This window comes from Paraphaeosphaeria sporulosa, assembly GCF_001642045.1.
Source record: "Paraphaeosphaeria sporulosa strain AP3s5-JAC2a unplaced genomic scaffold CC84scaffold_7, whole genome shotgun sequence".
Classification (NCBI taxonomy): domain Eukaryota; kingdom Fungi; phylum Ascomycota; class Dothideomycetes; order Pleosporales; family Didymosphaeriaceae; genus Paraphaeosphaeria; species Paraphaeosphaeria sporulosa.
Window position 1 is genome coordinate 203693 of NW_017253366.1, and position 10893 is coordinate 214585.

The window sequence follows — 10893 nt, forward strand, 5'->3', positions numbered from 1 at the left end:
AATGCTATAGGCAGCAATGCAGGAATTGCAGTGCAGGTCGGAGGCCAGATTAGCCACAGCGTGCTGTCAGTCCGAAGCGGTGCGAGTGCAGTGGCCGAATGGGAGGGCAATGGGACGAGGGCAAAAAAGGCGGGCTGCGGTGCTCCCTTGTGGCCTTGTTCTGGCGAGCGGGACACGGGCAGATATTCACCTGCGTTTCACGCTGAGCTGGCGGCACGGGCGCGCGTCAGGACTCGAGAGGTTTTTCCCTGCTCTGAGCGCAAGCCGACGATATGTGTTCGCCAGCGATTAGCGGCCGTGGCCTGCCAGCGATGCAGCGCAGACTCGAGCAATCTCACCTTGCGTCGACGACGGCCCGTGTGCCCAATGGCCTCCGCGCGCAAAATTAGACTGCAGGGCTGCCCGGGGCCTGCTGGCATCCAGCGAACAGCTGGCGGGGCGGCGATTGGTGAGCGGCGGGGCACCCTCTGGCGACCCGCAGGGCTCACTCGGCGGAGGACCGTGTCGGCGGCAATGAGGCTCTGCGGCGGGATGGGAATGACAGTCGAATAGGCGAAGGCGTGCACATTGCTGCCTGAGGACGCCCACACCGCGCAGATGCCCATCGTGCCTGCCCGAAGAGGTTGAGGTTGCGGTCACGTGAGGCGGGGAACGGGGGCAGGCGCGCTTGCCCGGTTTGGGGAAGGCGGCTTCCGCACATCCTCCGTGGACACATTGAACATTTGGCGAGTACACAGCTCGAACACAGGCAGCAGCACCGCAAGCAACACGACGCCCTCTTCTCTCTCCCACAGCCTCTTCTCTCGCCGCGGTCTGCTGTCCCGCACGCTGCCCACTGAAGCCGTCTTCCGCGCCCCTGGAGCTGCGGCTGCTCCTGCACTTCCACCATGGCATCTTCCCCATCTATGTTGACCAAGGTACGCAGCTAGCTCCCCGCAGCCGATCGCAGCAACTGATCGCCTGCAGTTCGAGTCCAAGTCATCGCGGGCCAAGGGCATTGCCTTCCACCCCAAGAGGTACCCCCGCGCCTCCTCTTGCAGTCCGCGCCGCTGCTGACCGCCTCAGACCATGGATCCTCGTATCACTACACTCCTCGACCATCCAATTGTGGGACTACCGCATGGGTACCCTCATAGATCGCTTTGAAGAGCACGACGGCCCGGTCCGCGGCATCGACTTCCATAAGACACAGCCATTGTAAGCACAGCTGTCGCTGGGCCAGGAGGATCTGATACTAAGACATGGCAGGTTCGTCTCCGGCGGCGATGATTACAAGATCAAGGTCTGGTCCTACCAGACTCGCCGGTGTCTGTTCACCCTGAATGGGCATCTGGATTACGTTCGCACCGTCTTCTTCCACCACGAGCTCCCGTGGATCTTGAGTAGCTCCGATGACCAGACAATCCGCATCTGGAATTGGCAAAACCGCAGCCTCATCTGCACCATGACTGGACACAATCATTACACCATGTGCGCGCAATTCCATCCTAAGGAGGACCTTATCGTTTCCGCATCGCTCGATCAGTCTGTTCGCGTATGGGATATCTCAGGGTTGAGAAAAAAGCACTCCGCGCCGACGGCGATGTCGTTCGAGGATCAGATGGCCCGCGCCAACCAGAACCAGGCCGACATGTTTGGAAACACGGATGCGGTTGTAAAATTCGTTCTCGAGGGCCACGACCGAGGTGTGAACTGGGTCGCGTTCCACCCCACACTTCCGCTTATTGTATCGGCGGGCGACGATAGATTGGTTAAGCTGTGGAGGATGTCAGAGACCAAGGCATGGGAGGTGGACACTTGCCGAGGGCATTTCCAGAACGCATCTGCATGCCTGTTCCATCCGCACCAGGATCTTATCCTTTCCGTTGGCGAAGACAAGACCGTGCGCGTATGGGATCTCAACCGCCGAACCTCTGTTCAATCTTTCAAGAGAGAGAATGATCGGTTCTGGGTGATCGCTGCACATCCGGAGATCAACCTGTTCGCGGCCGGCCACGACAACGGTGTGATGGTATTCAAGCTCGAGCGTGAGCGCCCCGCCTCCGCGGTCTACCAGAACAATCTGTTCTATATCACCAAGGAGAAGCATGTGCGCTCCTATGACTTCGGGAAGAACATTGAGTCTCCATCCATGCTTTCCCTGAAGAAGCTCGGTAGTGCTTGGGTCCCGCCGCGGACTCTCTCCTACAACCCGGCCGAGCGGTCCATTCTCGTCACCTCTCCTGCCGACAGTGGAACGTATGAGCTCATCAGTTTGCCGCGCGATGCATCGGGAGCTGTAGAACCTACTGACACCAAAAGAGGCTCCGGTAACTCGGCCGTCTTTGTCGCCCGCAACAGGTTTGCAGTGTTCAATCAGCAGAACCAGCAGATCGATATCAAAGATCTGGGCAACTCTACTACAAAAACGATCAAGCCTCCGCAAGGAACGACCGATATATACTTTGGCGGGACCGGCAATCTGCTCCTTATTACCCCGACATCTGTCGTTCTCTACGACATTCAGGCCAAGAAGAACCTTGCCGAGCTCTCCGTTAACGGTGTGAAATACGTTGTGTGGTCTTCTGATGGTCTTCACGTTGCGCTTTTGAGTAAACACAACGTCACCATTGCCAACAAGAACCTAGAGCAGATCAGCACGCTCCACGAGACTATCCGTATAAAGAGCGCTACCTGGGACGACGCCGGTGTTCTTCTCTACTCCACACTAAACCACGTCAAGTATAGCTTGATGAATGGAGACAACGGCATCGTGCGCACCTTGGAGCACACAGTATACCTCGTGAAGGTCAAGGGACGCAACATCTACTGCTTAGACCGAGCAGCGAAGCCCAAGGTCCTTCAAATCGATCCCACCGAGTACCGCTTCAAGCTGGCACTAGTCAAGCGTAACTACGACGAGATGCTTAATATCATCACAAATTCGAGCCTCGTTGGCCAAAGCATCATTTCATACCTACAGAAGAAGGGCTATCCGGAGATCGCGCTGCAGTTTGTTCAAGACCCGCAGACGCGGTTTGAGCTTGCGATTGAGTGTGGCAACTTGGATGTCGCTGTGGAGATGGCTAAGCAGCTCGACCGACCTAAGCTCTGGCAACGTCTCAGCGTTGAGGCTCTGGCACACGGCAACCACCAAGTTGTAGAGATGACTTACCAGAAACTCCGAAACTTCGACAAACTTTCATTCCTTTACCTTTCCACGGGAGACCAGGAGAAGCTTAAGCGTATGGCCAAGATTGCCGAGCACCGTGGCGACATGACCGCCCGCTTCCAAAATGCTCTCTACCTTGGTGACGTACAAAACCGGATTGAGATGTTCCAGGAAATCGATCTCTATCCCCTCGCATACGCTACCGCCAAGGCACACGGTTTGGAGGAACAAGCGCAACAAATACTTGAGGCCAGCGGTCTTACGGAAGACCAAATCAACCTGCCATCGATTGGTGCTCAACTTACACCACCCAAGCCTATCGTTCCAACGTACAAGGCTAATTGGCCAACACACGCTGCGTCCTCTACAGTATTCGAAAGGGCACTTGCTGGTGAGGTTGAAGGTGTCGGCGTGGAGGAGCCGGCAGCCAACGGTTACGGGGACGAAGATCTCCTGGGTGATGCCGAAGCGCCGAGTGCCGCTGTTGCTGAACTTGGCGGTGACGAGGAAGAAGATGTGGGTGGCTGGGATATGGGCGACGATGGTGAAGCTGAAGCCGAGGACGACTTCGTTGAGGTTGAAGGTGCAGAGACTGGTGCAGGCAGCAGCGAGGCAGATTTATGGGCTCGCAACTCTCCCTTAGCTGCGGACCATGTTGCTGCAGGTTCGTTCGAAACCGCTATGCAACTTCTGAACCGCCAGATAGGCGCCGTGAACTTCGCGCCGCTCGAGTGGCGCTTCGAGGAGATTTACCAAGCCACACGGACCTTCCTTCCAGCTACGCCGAACATGCCTTCGATTGTCAACTACGTACGAAGAACAGTCAACGAGACCGACTCACGGAAGATTTTGCCCATCATACCGCGCGACCTTGAGTCAATATTAGCGAGCGAATTGCCCGCTGGTAAGTCGGCAATGTTGAAGAACAAGCTAGAAGACGGTGTCGCGGTCTTCAAGCGGTTATTACAGCTGTTGATCGTCAACGTTGTTTCCTCGCAAGCACAGCTGTCAGAGGTATGTTGCGAGTCATGTAGAAATAACCATTCGCGTTACTAACAGGAACGATAGGCCAGGCAAGCGATTCACACGGCCGCTCAATATGTAATCGCCATGTCCATCGAATTGGCGCGAAGGTCTCTCGTCCAGGGCGCGACTGACATCTCTGGTCTCCCCGAAGACACTAGAAAGCGAGCTCTCGAGCTCTCGGCATATTTCACGATTCCTGAGCTCGAGGGCCCTCACAAATCTCTCCCACTTTCAGCGGCAATGAACTTCGCCAACAAGAACAAGCAGCTGAATACGGCACTCAATTTCGCCAATGCCCTTCTCGACCGCACCGCCAACGCAAAGCTGAAGGAACAGGCCAAGAGGGTAAAGACAACGGCGGAGCGTAATCCGAATGACGCTATTGAAATCGACTTTGATCAGTTCGCTGACTTTGAGATTTGTGCTGCATCGTTCACACCGATATACCAAGGGAGTCCATCTGCAGCGTGTCCCTATGATGGCGCTAAGTACCATGCGAAGTACAAGGGCACGATTTGTAAGATCTGCGAGGTGTGCCAGATCGGCGCCCCTGCGAGCGGACTGAGGCTGGTAGGTTGAAAGGACTGGTAGCGAATAGTGTCTGACAATTTTTGGTCTGGGGCCATTTGGAGTGCTGTAGCGTATGCAGTTAGATTTGTCCTACATTGTCGGGAATAAGAGGTTTGATGAGAAGCCCGCAGAGGGAAATGACGGGACGCCGAAGACAGGTGTATGTACCTGTAGACAAAATGCCATGAGATAATGTTCACCCACACGCCGAATTATGTAGACGGTGACCTGAGACACGCGTGCGGGATGCGTATGCGTACCCTCTGTACGTCAAAACACTATGCTCATGTTCCAATCTTGGTCGTTACATAGCATGGAGCAGTTCGCCTGACGTAATCGTAGTCGCGCACCCGTTCCGCGATTCAGGGTCCACAATTTTTATTAGCCCTGACTCTGCCCCACGTTGACTCGTTCAACCCCCCGACGACTCATCAAGCCTTGAACGAGCGCCCCAGCAAATACAACACGCACTTACTCGGTCTAGGGATATAGTTTCCTTTCTCACCAAGATTCCCACGGGATCTGCTTAAAGTATCAATTGAAACCATAACGCTCCTCTGAAGCACGCCGTAACCCCGCCATGGCTGACTCGGTCGTCGCCATCCAGGACGAGATCGCCCTCCTGGAGAAGAACCTCGCCGAGTTGCAAGACCAGTTGAAAGATGCAAAGTCCCGGTTACAAAAGGCCCAGTCGGAGGAGGTGGCGCAATCAGGACAACAAGAAATGAGCAAGGAGGACCGTCTTGCGCTGATCAAGGTGAACCTGAAGGAGGTGCTCAATCCCGAAATTATGGACGCTGTTCTCGACAAGGGAGAGAGTCTGAAGGTGTATTGGGGCACTGCAACAACCGGCAGACCCCATTGCGGATACGTAAGTCGCGTTCTCTGGGAAGAACGGGCGGTCGTGTGCTGATGCGTCTTAGTTTGTACCCGTTCTCAAGATTGCCCAATTCCTGCGCGCCGGTTGCCACGTCAAGATTCTACTCGCAGATATTCACGGCTTTCTCGACAACCTCAAAGCGCCCATCGAGTTGGTCAAGTTCCGCGCCGAATACTACCGCTATGTTATCACCGCGCTGCTCAAGGCCGTCAACGTCCCCATCAACAAGCTCCAATTCGTACTGGGCTCATCCTACGAACTCGCTCCCGATTACATGATGGATCTGCTGCGGCTGGCCAGTATAACGAGCGAGCACGACTCGAAGAGGGCAGGTGCTGAGGTTGTCAAGCAGACGGAGAATGCGCCACTCAGTGGGCTCATCTACCCGCTTATGCAGGCGCTAGATGAGCAGTACTTGGACGTAGATGTGCAGTTTGGTGGACTAGACCAGCGCAAGATCTTCGCGCTCGCGAAGGATGTGCTTCCCAAGATTGGCTACAAGGAGCGTGCACACTTGATGAACCCCATGGTACCCGGTCTCCAGGGTGGCAAGATGAGCGCAAGCGACCCCGACTCTAAGATTGATGTTCTAGACACGCCCGATGCTGTGCGCAAGAAGCTCAAGAAGGCATTCGCGCCCCCGAAGCAGGTCGAGGAGAACGGCGTACTCAGCTTCGTCGAGTACGTGCTGCTGCCCGCTGGCGAGCTGCGACATGGAACACCCAAATTTGTCGTCGAGCGGAGAGAGGGCGAACCGCTGGTTTACACCGATATCGAGAAGATGCAGGAAGACTACAGAAACGACATTGTAAGCCACATCCCTTCATCACAATTCGTCGTGGCCTAATTGCTAACTCTCACAGCTCACACCACAAATGCTCAAGCCTGCCGTCACTGAAGCTCTCATCCAGCTGCTTGCCCCCGTACAAGAAGCCTTCCAGGCCGACAGCAAGTGGAAAGACATCGAGCAGAAGGCCTACCCGCCGCCGCCTCCCGAGAAGAAGAAGGAAAAGAAAAAGAAGGACAAGGGCACTGGATACCCTGGTGCGAAGAAGGTGGAGGCCAAGGCGGACGGCCATGTCGAGGGCGTAGACAAGGCAACGGTTGACGTTGGCGCTGATGGTGGGGCGCAAGCGATTGAGCAGTTGAAGTTGGAGGACAACTGAGGTATGCTATGAAGACGCGCCCTAAGGCGCTGTCGTAAAATTTTGCAGCCTTTTTGACTCCGAACCTCTTTGAAGTCCAACATTAGCCCCGTTTAACTTTTAACGTCGGCGTACCTGGGTATTGAGGCATGTTGCAGGCAGAAGCAACCTCGCTTCAAGGGATTCTAGAACAAGGTGGCTCAAAAGCTCACATTACATCACACTTGATTGATTGCCATGCCCGTGATAACTACAGATCATGCCTTACTTTCATGGCTTTGTAGATTATCAGTATCTTGCTATAGATAGGAGTGCCTCAGCCCGACATCGCGACAGAATCATGCGACATCGGCTACTTCGAAGGAATTTGGAGTTGTAGAATCGCGGCAGCGATTTCGATGCGACGAGTACAAGTATGCCGAAGTAACGCAATAAGACAAGAACTAGTGATGTCACGCCCAAGGCTGACTGTCCAGGTGCAGTAGAGCGCTCCTCCGCTTTCGCGTCGGAATTACGCGTCGGACCAAGAAAACTAAAATGTACCTCGCCACATAAGTACCGTATTACCACCTTAAAGGCGGCAGCCCTTCTCGTCTACACGTCACTTTTGGGACACCACTTCGTGGTTCGTGTCAATAATAAGAAATTTGTACCATTTTAAGGATTTAGCTGAGTACTCCCCAGCATCTTGGTAATTCGTCCTGCTTGCAAAATGTCGCGCTCAACCACTTCGATCGAGCTAGAGCCTTATGTGGCATCCACACCCATTGCTCTTACGCAAAGCCCCAGTCTGCACACCAAGAGCGATGATATCCCACTAGCAGCAGATGAGCGTCAGTCCACCAAATCAGTCGCTTCGACGACGTTGCAAGCGCCTACGAAGGGCACAACAGCAATTGTGTTAGTCACGGTCGTCTGCGTGACCATGATATCTACGTTGCTAGCGGGTTTGGTGACTGTCGGTCTGCCCACCATGGCAGAGGATTTAGACATCCCAGCTAGTCTACTCCTGTGGTAAGTCAGTCCTATGAGCGTCTACGAACAAAGACTAACACTCGTAGGCCAATCTCCATATACGCCCTTGCATGCGGTTGTACCCTGTTGCTGCTCGGTTCTGTCGCCGATGTTGTCGGCAGTAGACCAATGTACCTCACAGGTTGTGTTCTGCAATCTGCGTTCACCCTAGCTTGTGGCCTTGCCCAGACAGCAACTCAGCTGATCGTGTTCCGGGCACTGGCTGGAGTGGCAATCAGCTTCTGTCTACCGTCTGCTGTTAGTATCATCACGAGCACGTTTCCTGAGGGGAAAAGTAGAAACCGTACGTGAATTCGGAGTATTTGGTAGCTGTGTTTTGCACATAGACAAGAGTACTCATCTATGCCTTTCTGGCTTCCGCTGACACTCCCTCGCACGATAGTTGCTTTTGCGTCCATGGGCGGGGGACAACCCATTGGATTCTCTGTCGGTCTTACGCTTGGCGGCATCCTCTCAAATACCATCGGCTGGAGATGGGGCTTCCATATCGCCGCAATAATCAACAGCGTGGTTTTCGTAATAGGTCTCTTCGGCCTGCCCAAGGTCGATACAGCGCAGGGAGATGTGTGGAAGCGACTACGCACAGAGATTGATTGGATCGGCATCATGATCGGAGCTGCATCGTTGGCGATGCTTTCATATTCATTCGCGTAAGCGTTCCCTGCGGTTTGCCCCATGAAACCTGCTAATTTATACAGTATGCTTAGTGATAGCGGGTCCAGCATTAAACAGCCTGCTACGCTTTCGACCCTTGTGATATCGATTGCTCTGATACCAGGTTTCATTTACTGGGTCGGCCGACAGGAGCGACTGGGCAGACCTGCCATTATTCCGAACTCTCTGTGGCGCAACCGTATCTTCACTACCGTCTGCATCGGCGTTTTTATGACTTGGGGAGTCTTCAACGCGATCGAGACTCTGCTTACGCTTTTCTTCCAAGACGTGCAAGAGATATCCCCGATTCAAACGTCCATCCGCTTCTTGCCGGAGCCAATCTCCGGCGCTCTGGCAAACATAGTGATGGGCCTCTTGGTGCACCGAATCCGAGCTTACTGGGCTGTCATTATCGCAATTGCAATTTCTGCGATCTCTGCGCTCCTTATGTCGATCATACAACCTGAATGGCAAGTTGTCCGCCACAAAGCACATAAATCTCATGCAAAGAACATTCTACGTTTCACTTCAATATGCTCAAAACATTCCATCCTCACTCCGTGGTAAGAACTGACGTCTATCCACAGGTCGTACTGGGCTTGTGCTTTTCCGGCAGTCCTGCTCAGTCCAGTTGGCGCCGACGCCTTGTTCACCGTGTCGAATTTAGTTATTACATCCGTGTTTCCGGCGAAGACACAAGCACTAGCAGGCGGCGTCTTCAACACGATCGCGCAAATCGGCAAGAGCGTAGGGCTCGCGTCGAGCGGTCTTATCGCTGCGAGCGTGACGGAGAATAGTAAATGGGCGGACAAACAGAGCCCTCAGGCGCTGATGGAAGGATATAGAGCTGCGTTCTGGTTCACGTTTGCCGGGAGTGTAGCAACAATTATTCTATTCGGCTGGGGCTTGAGGAGCATCGGAAGAGTTGGCATGAAGCGGGAATAAGAGTCAGATTGAGACAGAGGTTGCATATTCTAGCGACTGACAGGAAAAATAGGGATATTTGGTAGAGTACTCTTCGTATTACCTGCAATGCTATTCGTGAGAGATGCACGGTGGTCCACAATAAAAACGGGAACCCTGGAGACAGACACTACTGTGAACATCCGCGATTACTTATTATAGGATAAGTTTACTAACGTATAATAGACTAAGTTAGTACAGGATGAGGTGCGCGCATCACAGCGCTATGATCAACGACCATCTTCTACCACAATCACTTGCCCGAATCAGACCGGCAGCTGAATAATCGCGCATCTATATAATGTCTCAGATGCAGGAGCCAATCTCATTCCACCTGTTCGAGGCTGCTGTTTCGGACCGACGATTGATCTGCGTATTTCGAGGCATATAGCCGTTTGCGGCGAGGCGGAGCACCTGCAGAGCTGGAAAGGGAACCGCACATCTCGAAGCTTGACGACCTAGGAAACCCGGGGGCCAGCCTCATGCTAGCCGCTCGTGTCATCGAGTATTAGAGACAGATCCGGGTTGAGATAATGTTAAGAATAGGTGAGCGGTCTGAGCGACAAGGCTGGGGCGGAAAGGGCAGGTAAAGAGGCTGAGGATTCTCCCATGGAATAAAAGGCGAGGCCAGAGAAGCTATGAGCATTTCTGTACTGTGTGAAGCATCCTATTTTTGCTTAAACCTTTGAGTTACAGCCGCGTTGAAAATTTGGAGGGTAACCCATTCGTAGGCGAACACCGCAAAGATCGTAGAAGCCAATCCACCAATATGGTCCACATCGCCCCTGTAAGTACGTCGAGCAACATATGGAACATCGACTAAAATGCAAGAAGCTGGTGTGTGCAGTGCTTATGCTAGCAGTCGACACTAATGCCATGCCTACCTCGTCTGCAATCTCAGCGCGAGCTCCTAGCCTCGGCCTCAACTACTGGACCTTCCAACGAAACTGCAATCCTAGCAGCGGTGCACAGAGTAAGTGCATCGCTCCGAATCTCTCCGTCACCATCCGTTATCAACAATGGTACCTAGTGTCGCTGACATCTCCCAGACCAGGCTGGCTACCTCACCTTGGGCACAGACAGCTGCCACTACTTTCCCGGCGTCGGCGAAGCGCAGATTCGCCAGGCGTCCGCTTTTAAGATTACTAGTGCAAGTGGAATGGGCGCAGGATGCTATATTGATCTGTATCCCCAGACGGGATGTGGTGGCACGAGGATGGGGAGGATTGGTCCGATTGGTGATATGGGCGCGGGGAGTTGCATTGTGCCTGCGGATGGAAGTACGGGGCAGGCGAAGGCTGCTCTGAGTGTTGTCTTGAGGTGCTGAGGAGTGGCGGTGTTGGGTTTATGGAGCTTGGACTAATTTATTCATTCATTCATTCATTCACTCACTCACTCACTCACTCACTCACTCACTCACTCACTCACTCACTCACTCACTCACTCACTCACTCACTCACTCACTCACT

General features: G+C 53.7%; 4 protein-coding genes across 4 annotated transcripts in view; all 4 read left to right on the top strand.

Moving 5' to 3' along the window:
• Positions 1-737: 737 nt before the first annotated feature.
• On the top strand, positions 738-4951 carry CC84DRAFT_1122699 (Coatomer, alpha subunit). The gene is made up of 5 exons (XM_018175638.1): positions 738-917; positions 967-1016; positions 1066-1197; positions 1249-4165; positions 4220-4951. Exons 1-5 carry the CDS (start codon positions 888-890, stop codon positions 4754-4756), a joined length of 3666 nt encoding a protein of 1221 aa, XP_018033826.1. The 5' UTR covers positions 738-887; the 3' UTR covers positions 4757-4951.
• A 216-nt stretch (positions 4952-5167) lies between these two features.
• Positions 5168-7086, top strand: CC84DRAFT_1122701 (Nucleotidylyl transferase). Its single transcript, XM_018175639.1, has 3 exons — positions 5168-5618; positions 5671-6435; positions 6491-7086. Exons 1-3 carry the CDS (start codon positions 5328-5330, stop codon positions 6791-6793), a joined length of 1359 nt encoding a protein of 452 aa, XP_018033827.1. The 5' UTR covers positions 5168-5327; the 3' UTR covers positions 6794-7086.
• A 255-nt stretch (positions 7087-7341) lies between these two features.
• Positions 7342-9492, top strand: CC84DRAFT_1165695 (MFS general substrate transporter). Its single transcript, XM_018178777.1, has 5 exons — positions 7342-7786; positions 7834-8090; positions 8190-8457; positions 8506-8931; positions 9049-9492. Exons 1-5 carry the CDS (start codon positions 7485-7487, stop codon positions 9404-9406), a joined length of 1611 nt encoding a protein of 536 aa, XP_018033828.1. The 5' UTR covers positions 7342-7484; the 3' UTR covers positions 9407-9492.
• A 701-nt stretch (positions 9493-10193) lies between these two features.
• Positions 10194-10893, top strand: part of CC84DRAFT_1218787 (uncharacterized protein) — a gene marked incomplete at both ends in the record, with an annotated part of 2535 nt that continues 1835 nt past the window's right edge. Inside the window, 3 exons of the mRNA XM_018183031.1 lie at positions 10194-10215; positions 10287-10397; positions 10474-10704. Of these exons, the coding sequence (XP_018033829.1) occupies positions 10194-10215; positions 10287-10397; positions 10474-10704 (364 nt within the window). The remainder of the gene's footprint in view (positions 10216-10286; positions 10398-10473; positions 10705-10893) is intronic.

Excerpts from the sequence above, each read along its gene's own strand:
- CC84DRAFT_1122699 (XM_018175638.1), top strand. The coding sequence starts at position 888 with ATGGCATCTTCCCCATCTATGTTGACCAAG. Across the intron at positions 1,017-1,065 it reads ATTGCCTTCCACCCCAAGAG|ACCATGGATCCTCGTATCAC; the intron begins GTACCCCCGCGC and ends TGACCGCCTCAG. Across the intron at positions 1,198-1,248 it reads TTCCATAAGACACAGCCATT|GTTCGTCTCCGGCGGCGATG; the intron begins GTAAGCACAGCT and ends AAGACATGGCAG.
- CC84DRAFT_1122701 (XM_018175639.1), top strand. The coding sequence starts at position 5,328 with ATGGCTGACTCGGTCGTCGCCATCCAGGACGAGATCGCCCTCCTGGAG. Across the intron at positions 5,619-5,670 it reads GCAGACCCCATTGCGGATAC|TTTGTACCCGTTCTCAAGAT; the intron begins GTAAGTCGCGTT and ends GATGCGTCTTAG. Across the intron at positions 6,436-6,490 it reads AAGACTACAGAAACGACATT|CTCACACCACAAATGCTCAA; the intron begins GTAAGCCACATC and ends TAACTCTCACAG.
- CC84DRAFT_1165695 (XM_018178777.1), top strand. The coding sequence starts at position 7,485 with ATGTCGCGCTCAACCACTTCGATCGAGCTAGAGCCTTATGTGGCATCC. Across the intron at positions 7,787-7,833 it reads CCAGCTAGTCTACTCCTGTG|GCCAATCTCCATATACGCCC; the intron begins GTAAGTCAGTCC and ends TAACACTCGTAG. Across the intron at positions 8,091-8,189 it reads TGAGGGGAAAAGTAGAAACC|TTGCTTTTGCGTCCATGGGC; the intron begins GTACGTGAATTC and ends CTCGCACGATAG.